The following is a 14,216-nucleotide window of genomic DNA, read 5'->3' as shown; positions in this document are numbered from 1 at the left end:
AAGATTTTAATGTGCGTGACACGACGTGTTTTTAATCTTGAACCAGAGTTGCAGATACACGTCACACACTACTGGCCTGGCGCCCGCTGCTTTGCTCGTGTAGTCTCTACGGTCTGCACAGATTTTTCTTGTTTTTCTGTGATCAAATTTTTATATTGTTGACAAAATGCAACACCTTCTAGACTTTTCAGGCTAATAAAGCCATAGAAGCATGATCTTTTCCGTAGGTCTTTCTCACCAAAAAACGATTCTGGTAGCTGGAGCCCAAGGTTTTTGTTAATCATGCCTTCTGTGTTCCTATGATGATATTTCCATAGGAATTACATCCCATAGCACATATTTCTTTATATCTAACCGAAAAGTAGAATACCAACTTTTTAATGTAACGAAATAGTTTGTTAATAATTTTCACCACCTAAGGGGCTGAATTTAAAAACAAAGTGACGCACGGCCTATTTATTTTCTGACAGAAGCTATTTTACCCCCTTAATGGATGAATTTTTAGAAATACTGAACCACGTATTACTGTCTGGAAACAAAATACCAATTTTCATAGTTCTGTGATCAAAATCCCCTTCATAATAACACATTTTCAAAAAGCTTTTCATCCACTATTCGCTCCATGTAGGAGTGGAACACCGAACAATCTCTTCTTAAACAATACTCACAGTATAAGACCCGTAGCCTCTCCAAATTTCAAATTTCTGTCCTTAGTGGTTTCGGCTGGGCGATGATAAGTGAATCAGTCTAGCCCCATTTTAATGCCTTAGGGGTTGAATTTCCAAGACCAATGAAACACGTATTTCTTTAATTTATAACCAGAAAGTCAGATACCAATTCTTATAGATTTAGCTTTAAAAATGGTTTCTCAATGAATATTTTTATAAAACATTTCATCCACTATTTCCCAACATTAGGGTTGAATTTCCAAAGCAGTCACATGCGTATTTTTTTTATTTCTAGCAATGAAGTCAAACAGAAATTTCCATAGATGTAGATTCAAATATGTTTGCATAATGAAATATTTCCACAAAGAATTTCATCCCCTATTTCACCCCCATAAAGGATGAATTTCCAAAAACCCCGAAGGACGTATTTTTAAATTTTAACCGAGAAGTCAAATATCAATTTTCATAGTTGTTGCTTTAAAAATACTTTAGCAATTCTTTAATAACGATTTATTTTCAAAAAAATTTCACCTACTATTTCACCCCCAAAAGAGGTTAAATTTCTAAAAATGCTGAAACATGTGTTCTTTATTCCTGAACGAGAAACCAAATGCCAAGTTTCGTAGGCCTGGCTTCAAAATTACCTTAAAAGCGAGGCATTGTTAAAAATCATTTCGTCCCCTTAGGAGTCGAATTTCGAAAAATTCGTTCTTCAACGACGCCTGCAGTACCAGATCAACACCGTCTCCAAATTTCAAGTTTCTGTCCACAGCGGTTTTGGGCTTGGGGGGGGGGGGGTGATGAGTCAGTGAGTCACTCACTCAGTCGCGAAATAGCGTACTACGCCCCATTACCCCTGGTTTAGTTTTATAGGCGTTCATGTTATTACTTGCTTTGAAGACTGTGTGCCATTCAGCCTATCTTCCAAGTCCTTTGCCGTCTCTGACAGAATAACAATATCATCGGGAAACCGCAAAGTTTTTATTTTTGCTGCCGGTATTTTAATTAAAGATAAACGCCACTCACGGTTTTCGCCACAGGACGCTCCGACTGGCCAATTGCTGCCTACTACAAGGCAATACGAAGAACCATCTGGGATGGTGGGACACGTGTTCAGAAGTCGCCAATTCCTCCAGCGTGATTTTTATTCATTACCCAAATTTTTCTTTCCTTCTTGCTCAGCGCACAGATTAAATGAAATGAGGGAGAGGCAACCACTCTGCCTGATTCCGTTCTCGAATATCTCTTACAGAAGGTGTAAACCTAGCCATTCTCAATCAGTCTTCCGCTGTTAGTCGTAGGTTTAGTATTGCCTCGTGTGTTCCTACATTGCTCCGGATGCCAAAATAATCTACGAGTTCGTGTTTCAGCAACCTTTCCAATCTTCTGTAAATAATTTGTGTATTAGATATAACGTTTCTTATAACATGTTAGTGGTAATGAATGTGATGTAGGATCTGTTGAATGCCTGGCAAGATGTAGGAGAAGGCCTTGCAAGATAAATAGGAAGGTCTGACGTCGCTTCGCCACGGCACAGTTTACATGTCAAGTAGAAAACTGGTGCGTTATAAATGCTCAGACCGATCGTGGACAGAAATTAAGAACACATTATCAACTGAATTGAGTTTATTCAATACGCAGTTGCAGAGCAACAGCACTTTCTAAATACCGTGAACCTAATAAATACATTACCCAGACACTTTACTGTGACCACCTGTAAGAAGCTCGAGTAACCACCTTTTGCAGCCCGAGATGTGCACGAAGGAGGTCACTGAGGTTCCGGAAGGTGGAGGCTCGCTACGGCCAGCTGCGCTAGGTTTCTCGTTTAAGGATCCGTGCCACAAACAGTTGCACGTCTATTCGCATCTCCGCAGCCATCGTTCATCTCTGTCATTTACGGCCCACGATGCACCACAGCTACCACCGTCTCGGAAATGCTTCCACCCTCGGCCCTTAGGGACGCAGAGATATCGCACCTTTTCCACATTTCGACATCGTCCGCGTTCCCCGAGACGCTATACGTGCCATCGACTACCAGTGCTGCCATCTGCCGTTTGTGAACGGTTACTTCACGTCGAAGTCGAACGCGGTCGGTGGTCACGTTAATGTGACTGTACCGTATATAAAGCGGTGCAGACTGGTGGGTGCGTCACATCTCCGGCTCTAATCCGAAAGGATACCGCCCTTCGATTGTGCCTTTCCGGCTCTAATCGAAGCGATAGGTCTATTGCAGGTGCCAGCCACCCTTCAGCGGTCCAGCAGCCAGCAGCCAGCAGCAAGCAGCGGTCCCAGCCAGCAGCCAGCTGCATTTCCAGCCAGCAGCCAGCAGCGGTCCCAGCCAGCAGCGGTCCCAGCCAGCTAGCTAGCCACCAGCAGCAGCAGCGTCCCCACCGGCCAGCCAGTCGCGTCGCCTCCCCCCGCCTCCCCACCAGCAGCAGCAGAGTGTGGCTTCGGCCCCGGTCTCCTTCATCGTTCTCCGTCCCTTTTACTCTGTGTTTCTTGTCGCCTTGCCCATCCCTCGTTTGCTTCTTTGTCCTGTCCAGTGTGTTTTTCCCCTTATCACCATGTCAACCCCCACCACCACTACTACAGCCATCACCACTGCCATCATGTACACATCTCCCTCCGCCGCAGCCACCACTATCATGTGGTGTGCCCAATCACTCCCCCCTCAGTCCATCCCCCCACTCTTCACTCTCCCATCTCCCTCTCTTTTTGTCGCCCCATCCCCGGCTCCTCCCTGCCGCGCCTCCTCTGATCCCTTCCCTCCACTCCCTCCCTCTGCTCCTTCCGTTTCCGCAGCCGCAGCTAGGGTGGTGGCCTGGAGGGCCACGGCCCACGCTCAACTTTCCCCTTCGCCCTCTTCATCATCTTCATTATCGCCATCGCCATCGTCTTCGCCCTCACCATCTCCGGCGCCGACTCCAGCACTGGGACCTGTCACTCCACGCCACCTTCCAGTTGCTCCCGGCCCCCAAACCTCCTCCGCCGCCGTCAAGTGCCCCAGTGGCACCCCTGCCTCCTCTACTCCCATAAAAGGCTCCGCCTCGTCCCCCTTCCCCAGCCCATGATGCCATGGATGTCTCCCCACCTGTCCCTGCCCCCTCCCTCTCCTCCTCCTTCACCCCCTCCTCCTACCGCTACCTCCTTTCCCGTCCTGATCCCTCCCTTATTGAGGCCCGGAACATCACCCTCTTCCTTCGCCAGCATTTTCCCAGTGCCCCCATCTCCCTCCTCACTCCTCGCTGTGATTCTGTCCACATCTCCTCCACCAGCCCTACCATTCACACAGATCTCCTTTCCCGCATCCCTGTCACCTGCTTCGGCCCTAATGCCTCCCTCACCCCTGCCCCTTCCCCGCCTCCCTCCCGCCAACCCCAAACCCCCACGTCGCCCGCCGATCCTCACCGCCGTGATCACTTGGCTTAATCCGACGATCACGGAGGAGGAGATGTTGGCAAAGCTCGAGGCGCATCCCTATCCGGAGGTGCATGCCGTTCGCCTCATCCACAACTCAGCCGGCCCCACCCACCTTATGCAGGTCTTTTCTGAACACGCCCCCTCCGTAGACCGTCTCCTGAAGGAGGGTGCCATTCTCTTTCACCAACGCTACCAAGTTGACCCTCCCATTCCACTCCTCAATCCCTCTGCTGCCAGAGGTGCTTGCGGTATAACGCACACCCGACATCTGAGTGCCGTGAGGCCCCCACCTGCCCACACTGTAAGCAAGCCCACTTCTTACGGCAGTGCCCCAATCTCCAGCCCCCCCCCCCCCTCCTGTAATGCCTGTAACCTCCCTCATCCTACTTACTCAGAGAAATGTAAGGCCCGACCTCCTCCTACCACTCCTGAATTCACCGTTCCTGTCCGCCCTCTGGTCACCTCCACCCCTCCTGGCAGTTCCCTTCACCCACCCCCTACCGCTGAGGACATCATCAGATTCCTCACCAAAATGTTCACCCTTTCCAGCGCCCCCACACCCTCCAACAGATATCCCTCACTGCCCGTTCTGCTTTCCACCTAAAAATGTATACCACCTACTCCAACAACCAGGCCCATTTCACCTTCTCCCGTCTTGACACCCTCGTCTAAATCCCTGTCATGGTGCAACAGCACTGTATCCTTTTCAACAACATCCGCTCCCTTCCCACCAACAAGCACCTCTTCCTGCACACCCTTGCCACCCACTGCGTGGATGCCTTCCTCCTCAATGAAACCTTCCTCCAACCCCACCACACCATCCACACTTCACCCAACCTCCTTCACCACTCCGATAATCCCCTCCTGATTGAAAGTGGCAGAGTTGCCATTGGTCACCACTGCCAGATCCCAATTCGGCTCCAACCCCTCCTTCCCGACCCCACCGTACACCTGATCCTTAGTCTCTTCTTCCCCGGCCTTACCGCAACCTGCGCCACCATCTATGTCTGCCCTATGCCCCTATTCCCTTCAACTTCCTCTCCCACATTGACCGTACCTTCTCCTCCTACATTCCTCTCCTCCCTTCAAGGCGACCTCATCCCCATTCCCCAGCACGCCCGTCCCGAATCCAACTCCACTCCCGATGTTATCCTTTCCTCCCCTAACCTCCTTGGCCACATAACGGTGGATGTCCTGGAGCCTATTGGTAGCGACCATCTCCCTGTCCTCGTCACCGTTTCAGATGGTCGTCGCCCCCACCCCGACCCTCGTAATGACCCTCCCCCAAAATACATCCATGACTATTCCCATGCCAACTGGGATGCCTACCGGGATACCCTCTCCACCCAGGTCGATAGCCACCCTTTCACCTACCACCACCCTGACGATGTTACCCATGCCGCCTCCTTTCTCCAGCAGACCTTGTCTGAGGCCATGGAGGCCCATGTCCCTACTGTCGCCATCCACGCAACACTGCTCCTGGTCATGATCGTGTCACCTACCATCACCTTCGTGAAGCTCCTTTATCTTTCCTCTCCACCCTGGCCAGGCTCTACAATGTAGTCCTGTCCACCGGCTACTACCCCGACCTGTGGAAAACCTCCAGTATCCTGATGTTCCTTAAACCTGGTAAACTCCCGTCCGTGGTCTCCTCCTACTGTCCCATCAGCCTTACCTCGGTCTTCAGCAAGGTCCTGGAATCCATCCTCACCCGACGCATCCATCAGCATCTCCGATAGCACCACCTTCTTCCCGTTACCCAGTGTGGCTTTCGGCCGTCCTTCTCTTCCGACGACCTTCTCCTTCACCTCACTCATCTCCTTTCCGAACAGCTTAATTCCCGTCACTCCACAATCTTCCTCTCCCTGGACCTCTAACGTGCCTATGACCGTGTATGGCATTTCGGTCTCCTCTTCAAGCTCCATACCTTCACCCTTCCCATTAACTACGTCTGTCTGATCGGCTCCTTTATCTCCCACCGTCCTTCCTACGTCACCATCCATAACACGGATTCCTACACATTTTCTCCTTCCGCCGGTGTACCCCAAGGCTCCGTCCTCTCCCCCCTTCTGTACCTTTTGTACACGGTGGACATGCCGCCGCTGTCACCCCCCATCCACCTTCTCCAGTTTGCCGATGATACCGCCTTCCTTTCCCTTGCCCCCACCCTGCAGCGCTCCCAACACCTTCTCCAATCCCGTCTTGACTGGTTCACTGCTTGGTGCAGCCAGTGGTTGCTCAAGGTCAATCCCTCCAAAACCCAGGCGATCATTGTAGGCAAAACCACCCCTTCCTTCCGCCTCCTCGATTTCTATCTAACTGTCCATCTAGGGCCGTCCTATCGCCCTCACCCCCACCCTTCAGTACCTTGGCGGCACCCTCAACCGTCACCTCTCCTGGACCCCCATCTCCGGACAATCCAAGCCAAGGTACGCTCCCGACTCTGTCTCCTCAAGCTCCTTTCCGGCCGAACGTGGGTCTGGACCCCTACACCATACTCCACACCCATAAATCCCTCATCCGCCCTATCCTTTGCTACACTCATCCGGCCTGGATCTGCGCCCCCCTACCTTTTATATATCCCTTCAGATCCTTGAACGCCATGCTCTTTGCCTCGCCTACCACATCTGTCTCCCCTCCCCCATATGGATCCTGTACGACCTCATTCCGTTCCCCCACCTCCTCCTTTTCCTTGAAAGGATACGGATCGTGTACACCTCCCGTAAACTCGATCCTCCTCACCCACTTGTGTCACCCATCCTTTCCCAACCCTACCCACTGCCGCGCCTGTATTCCCACGTCCCACCCGGTCTCCATCTCTCCACCCTCCTTACCCTCTCCCAAGGTGGCTTCCGCCAGCTCCCCCTCCCTGATGATGTCCTCCTCCCCTCCATCTACCCCTCCTATCAACTTTGATCCTCCCCTCCCACTTCCTGTGACTTTTCCTCTGGGCTCCCTCCCTCCCCTCTCTCTCCTTTTCCCCCCACCCCCCTTCCTCCACCCCTTTTCCCCCGGGCTTCCCCTCCCCTTCCTCCCTTCCCCCCTATCTCCCCGGCCCGTGGGATCTCTGCTTTCCCCTCTCCCTCTCCCATCCCCCCTCCTCCTCTTTTGGCAGGTCCCCGGACTCGTACACGCTCAGTGGACATTCGCGCGCCGGAAATCGTCGCCATCAGTGTCTCGTGTGTGTGCCTTCGTGTTTGTGTTTAGTGTTCTTTCGCCATAACGCCACCACTGTTCATCTGTGCCGTCGCAGTCCTCCGTGTTTTTTGCGCCGTGTCATCTGCTTTTAGTGATTTTTCTCGTCCAGCGTTAACGGCTTCATGTTTATTGTTTTTCGTGTCTACAGTTTTTGCCCGCCATTTTTATTGTCTTATCTGTACCACCTTTCTGTCATCTTCATTGTACCACTAGCGGCTGAAAAGCAGCGTACTATGCTGCTGACAGCCCACCTTTGTATAAGGTGCTTAAAATAACAATAAAGAAAAAAAAAAGGTGGGTGCGCCACTTACCTGGAAGTAGATGTTGGTGGCGGAGTAGGCCTTGAGCACGGGCAGGCCGACGAAGGTGTGCTTGGAGCGGAAGGTGACGGGGTTGTGCACGAGCTGCGGGTCGCGCTTGCCGAAGGCGGCGGTCACGCGTATGCGGGGGCTGTGCGAGCCGGGGGCGGCGACGGCGCCGCCCGCCGCCCGCGCCACCTCGAAGTAGGGCCGGCCGTTCACCGACAGCTGCTGCATGGCGCCCACGAAGCCCGCCGGGCCGCCGCCCCCGCCGCCGCCCCCTGCCGCCGCCTCCTCGGCCGCCGCCAGGGGGCTGGCCGCCGCCACCGCCCCCACATGCACGGCGCGCACCTCCAGCACCGCTCCGCGCCCCGGCGCCGCCTCCGCTGCCAACACCGGAGTGTCGGTGCGAGTTATTACAAAAACGACGAAAAAAAACATACAGTTTTTCTCAAAATTCTCACCTTTAATATTTATACACTTTTGAATATTGATCTGATGGAACTAAATTTTCCTCGAGACAAATGATTCTTAACTATATCTTCGATAATGACAGGAGCTCAAGAAATGAATTAAAATTTTAGCCACAGCCGGGACTTGTGGGCTAGTCTCCTGCTTACGGGCAGATGTGCAAGCCGTTACACGACTGCAGTGTTGTGGCTACCGCAGCTGCCCGCACTAACCCGAGTCCAGTGCCCTTTCTGACACAAACTTCAGTTCCGACCTTCAGCTAATTTCCCCTTCTCGTATCGTCACTACCGCCGAGGCTCTCCGACACTTCAATAGCACTCCAGCTTTGTACGTACTTGGGAAAGCCTGCCTGAACCTCGGGCATAGTATCTGACGAATACATTTCAAGCAATTGTCCCGGAATTTACTGTCCGAGATCCGGGAAAATACTTTCGTCCCGCCATGTGCCGAATTTTCGAATCATTCGAAAGACGAGAAAGAATGATGTGTGAATTTCCTCTTCCAGTCACAACACATTATTCAAAATACACATTCGTTTGTTGTTAGGCGTTATTCGATAGTTATGTTGCCAGCGTTTCACAAAGGATCGGTGTTGAGAAAATAATTTTCGCCCTTCAAAATGGTTGAAATGGCTCTGAGCGCTATGGGACTTAACATATGAGGTCATCAGTCCCCTGGAACTTAGAACTACTTAAACCTAACTAACCTAAGGACATCACACACGTCCGTGCCCGAGGCTTCGCCCTTCCTCTAATGATCAAGACAGTGATTGAAGTTCGTCTGTCCGAAGAAGGGAGTTAAATGATCAACGAAGACTGGCTAGAAAACAAAGATTTTTTTCACACGGTTCATGAAAGGATACCACGTCATAGCAAAGTGTGTGATTTGCCTCGCCACCTTTTGAAAAAAAATTGAAGGAAGAGAAACTGTATTGGATCATCAGAACACACAACAATACAAAAAAAATGGTTCGAAGGCTCTGAGCACTATGGGACTTAACATCTGCGGTCATCAGTCCCCTAGAACTTAGAACTACTAAAACCTAACTAACCTAAGGACATCACACACATCCATGCCCGAGGTAGGATTCGAACCTGCGCCCGGAGCAGTCGCGCGGTTCCGGACTGAAGCGCCTAGAACCGCTAGGCCACTGCGGCCGGCACAACAATACATTCAGAGCCAATATCATTATCGTAAAAATAAAACAGTTACACGTTTCTTTGTCAGAAACTAACGTCTGGAGAAGATTCTGCGATACGTGCTGAAATTGCATCTGTTTATCATAGTGTAAAACATGGCCTCACCTACAACTCATTGGATCGCCAAATGAAATTGCAACAGTCCTTATTTCCAGACAGTAATACTGCGTGTAAAATTTCGTGTAGAAGAACTAAGCAACGGTTCTCTTGGAAAATATTCTTGGCCCATACAGTCGAGATGTAGTCATAAGCGAGCTTCATAAAGCCTTTTACTTATCTGTGCACTCAGATGCTTCAGACAGAGGAAATAGAAAAACTTTTCATTATGCAATAATACTTCAGGGTTTCCCGGCGATGTGTTGACACGCTGAACAATCAGGTCCCGCCGGCCTTGGTGGCCGAGCGGTTCTAGGCGCTACAGTCCGGAAGCGCGCGACCGCTACGATGGCAGGTTCGATTCCTGCCTCGGGTATGGATGTGTGTGATGTCCTTAGGATAGTTAGGTTTAAGTAGTTCTACGTTCTAGGGGACTGATGACCTCAACAGTTAAGTCCCATAGTGCTCAGAGCCATTTGAAACATTTTTTTAAATCTGGTCTTCTGCCGGTTGTTCGTGTTGTTCTCGCACGATATTTCGATGGTGCGACTCTCCGTCTTCTTCAGGTGCTCCCTGAGAGTCGCGACGCCCAAATACCATGCGAGGATGACCGGCAGAAGATCCAGTTATTCAGTATGTGAACATATCGTATGGAAATCCAAAGGAATTATATGAGGAGACTCTATGGGGAGCAGATGTACCCTAATGTCAATAAGCTGGATAAGCTTCGCCAAAGGAAAGGTAAAAGGCTGACTCCTCTGAGAATGAAATTTTCACTCTGCAGTGGAGTGACACGAAACTTCCTGGCAGATTAGAGCTGTCTGTCGGACCGAGACTCGAACTCCAGTTGAGCTACCCAAGCATGACACACCGCCCATCGTCACAGCTTTACCTCGCGTCCTACCTTCAAAACTTCACAGAAGCTCGCCCGTGTAACTTGCAAGATTAGTGCTCCTAGAAATTGCAAATTTGTGGTAAGGTCTTATGTGACCAAACTGCTGAGGTCATCGTCCCTAAGTTTACACACTACTTAATCTAACTTAAACTAACTTACGCTATGGACAACACACACACCCATGCCCGAGGGAGGACTCGAACCTCCGACGGGGGGTAGCGCTCCTGGAAGAAAGGATATTCTCAGTTTCTTCCTGAGATGATCTGAGGGCGACGTAGTACGATGGTTCTCCAGGATCAAGCATCAGGTCAGTTCCAGGGCAGCAAACAAAATCAAACACCGAGCGAGTCTCTGTCTGGTACGGAAGGGAGCGCACGGCGCGCGCCGCCGACTGGATGTGACGTCCAGGGAGTAATTGCTTCTACAGCTTTCTATAGCAACTTCCTTAACCAGTGAAGACTGGGACCAGGCTGTTGTTGCCTCGTCGTCACTATCAGAGTACTCCAGGATGAAACCAACGAGCTGTCAACTAGCTAAGTCCGATCACATCAACAACCAGGAGCAGAAGAGTGGGGACTCTCGCACCGTGGTCAACCTGGGTGGCAAGTAATTCGACGAGACCACATCAACATTACTCTGATTTGGTCACGGTAAAACTAAAGAGCCATAATGCGCGTGCCTTTACAATCCACCAGGCAAACCTCTCCCTGTCCAAAAAATGCGGTATCTAATGTCCAGAGACAGGTTAATACTCCTAGCAGACTTGGACGCTCGACAACCCAGACTGGGAGATTGGCACGAGAACCAAAATGGTCAGGTCATTTTCGACTTTCTCACGACTGAACCGTCATACCGTTTGCCCATATACTAACCAACATTTATAGGCCACAGACGGACTTCGGCTCCCGATCGTGTCCTATATAGCTCGGCCCTGAGTGACTGTGACCGACTCAAGCGTCGAGTGGTCACCTAACTATCCTTTTCTCCACTGATGCTATATCTCTGATGATCCACTACCCGCCAGAAGAACCATCCGACTGTACTCGAACGCCGACTGGTGCCGGTACAAAGACATAGTAACAGAGGAGCCGACAATACTGATTTGCACGACTTAGAGCTAGTGACAAACGGCCAACAGAAGAACGATAAACGTGGCATTACTACAGATAACAATAGAAACTGAAATCCGATAATCCGCCACGAAGCCACTGACCTGATACAACAGAAAAGACGACTGGAAAGAGAGACGAGACGAACCATCGACGGTGAATTAACACGAACGTGGAAGACTTAACAAGCCCGTAAAACGTGTCATCTGAGCCATCAGCAAACACAGCGGGACGAAACGTGCTCTCGGCTCAACTACCCAAACGGAGGCAAGTTGTGGAAACAGTTTAAAACACTGACAGGACAAAAACAGACCACCACCACCACTACACTAACAGCGAACCACGAGCCTACAACGGACAAACAGCAACAGGCAGACATTTTTAAAGAGGTCTTGCAGGATGTTTTCTCAATTCCGGAGGATAACAACTTCGGCGAACTGTGGACCTTCAACTGCCACAAATGTTCACAACACCTACAGCGGAGACGGAAAGCGGCCCCTCACTTACCGAACCAATAACTGATGACTACATAATAGACGCCATCTTAACATGACGAATCTCTTAGCCCAGACAGGATGACATAAAACGAACAATGCCTTTGTTCCAATCCTCTCCTTACTGTTTAACGACTGCCTTGACACCGAGACCCTCCCGACGAGCAAAACCATTACGACTCCGGAGCCCGACAGGCCACGAACTGATCCGCCGTGTTACAGACCGATTTTTCTTCTATACGAGTTAGGGGAGCTTTGAGCAGCCGCTGGTGAAGTATCAGTGCAGCAGCAGTGCAGTAGCGAGTCGCATATTCAGCTTTCATATTTGTTTAGTAGTTTGATTCTTAATTTCATTCCGAGTGTTTGTGCGCTTGCATATTTAATTACATAAAATCGTTGCGTATTCTCGTATTTGAGAGGAGTAATATTACTTACTGATAGCCGTAGTGTATAAATTCGCGGAGTCGTTAGATATTAGCAGTAGGATGGATAGGGTGTGTGCGTGCTGTGTGCGTGCTGTGTGCGGGCGCAGGAGGAACTGGCCGCGGTTCGCGAGCAGCTGACAGTGCTGTTGGCCACGGTCAGCCGCCTTCAGGCTGCTGCTTCGAGGTGCAGCGACGGCGGAGGGTCTGGCGCGTCGCTTGAGACACACCAGGTGTCGCTTGCTGCGTCCGCTGACTCAGCCGCCGAGGCACCTTCTGGTGTACCCGGCGCGTTGGGGCCGCCCTCACCTCAGGGTGAGTGGCGGACTGCAACGCGTTCGCGGCGCTCGAGGCGGAGGGCCAATGTGGAAGCTGGCCGGCTGGCCTCGCCCGCTCTGCTGTGAGTGGACATGTGGCTGCTCCTTCACCAGGGCCCGAGCAGGCACACGGGGGCAAAGGCTTGCTGGTTATTGGGAGCTCCAACGTTAGGCGGGTGATGGAGCCCCTTAGGGAAACCACCGTGCACTCGGTTTGTCTGCCGGGGGGCCTCATCCGAGATATGGAGGCGGCCTTGCCTGCGGCTATCGAGCGTACGGGGTGCAGTCGTCTGCAAGTAGTTGCTTTCGTCGGCACCAATGATGCCTGTCGCTTGGGTTCGTACAGGCGGCTGGCGGATTTGGTGAAAACCGCTGACCGCTGGCCTCACACACGGGGTGCAAGCAGAGCTCTCTATTTGCAGCATCGTTCCAGAGTGGATCGGGGTCCTTTGGTTTGGAGCCGAGTGGAGGGTCTCAACCAGAGGCTTCGTCGACTCTGTGACGCTCTTGGCTGCAGATTTATAGACTTCCGCTATTGGGTGGGGAATTGTAGGACGCCCCTAGACCCGTCAGGGGTGCACTACACAAAGGAAGCGGCTACTCGGCTAGCAGAGTACTTGTGGCGTGCACATGGGTTTTTTTTAGGCTAGGCAGTAGTGCGAGATGTCCTGATGAACACTCACCAGTCGACGTGGAGGCAGGGAAATCAGCTATCAAGATATTAGCAGTAAATTTTCAGAGTGTTCGGAATAAAGTTCCTGAATGTACTGCCCTCCAGGAAGCGTGTAGCGTGCAAATTATCCTCGAGACTGAGACGTGGCTGAACCCTGAGATAGGAAGATCTGAAATATTTAGCGAGGGTAGGAACGTGTATCGGAAAGACAGATTAGACACCGTAGGAGGTGGTGTCGTCATTGCAGTTGACAAAAATATTGTGTCTACTGAGGTCGAAGTAGAGTGTGATTGTGAAGTTATCTGGACACGTTTAACAGGGCTAGGGGAAATAAAGTTAAATGTGGGGTGTTATTACCTGCCACCAGGTTCCACCGTGACAGTTCAAGAATCATTGAAAGGGAGTCTACATTCTGTATCGCAGAAGTACCCGGATCATGCTATATTAGTCGGAAGCGACTTCAACCTACCTAGTATAGACTGGGATGTCTAAGGATTCATTACAGGTGGTATAGACAAGCCGTCGTTTGAATTACTTTTGAACACATTATCCGAAAACTGTCTTGAGCAACTAAATCGACAGCCAACGCGTAATGGAAATATTTTAGATCTGGTAGCCATGAACAGACCAGACCTCATCGACGGTGTCAGTGTTGAGACAGGGATTAGCCATCATGATGTTGTCATTACGACTATGGTTACGAAAGTTAAAAAGTCGGGCAAGAAGGATAGGGGAGTATTCTTACTAGAAAGAGCAGATAAGCAGTTGTTAGCATCCCACTTAGTAAATGAATCGACTTCATTTACTTCCGGTACGATGGACGTAGAAGAATTATGGGCAATTTTTAAACACATTGTAAATCACGCATTGGACAAGTATGTGCCGAAAAAGTGGGTTACAAAAGGACAATACCCACCGTGGTTTAACAGCGCAATTCGGAGAATGCTGAGGAAGC

At 50.8% G+C, this 14,216-nt stretch overlaps 1 protein-coding gene across 1 annotated transcript in view; it reads right to left on the bottom strand.

The window, feature by feature from the left end:
• The window catches only part of LOC124794982 (neurexin-1-like), a 2,052,691-nt gene that overhangs the window by 240,067 nt on the left and 1,798,408 nt on the right, over window positions 1-14,216 (bottom strand). Inside the window, exon 15 of the mRNA XM_047258725.1 lies at window positions 7,598-7,971. Coding sequence (XP_047114681.1) covers window positions 7,598-7,971 — 374 coding nt within the window. The remainder of the gene's footprint in view (window positions 1-7,597; window positions 7,972-14,216) is intronic.

The sequence above is a fragment of the Schistocerca piceifrons genome, chromosome 4 (assembly GCF_021461385.2).
Source record: "Schistocerca piceifrons isolate TAMUIC-IGC-003096 chromosome 4, iqSchPice1.1, whole genome shotgun sequence".
NCBI classification, from domain to species: Eukaryota; Metazoa; Arthropoda; class Insecta; order Orthoptera; family Acrididae; genus Schistocerca; species Schistocerca piceifrons.
The sequence above is the reverse complement of the archived record's forward strand: the minus strand, read 5'-3'. Positions and strand labels throughout refer to the sequence as shown.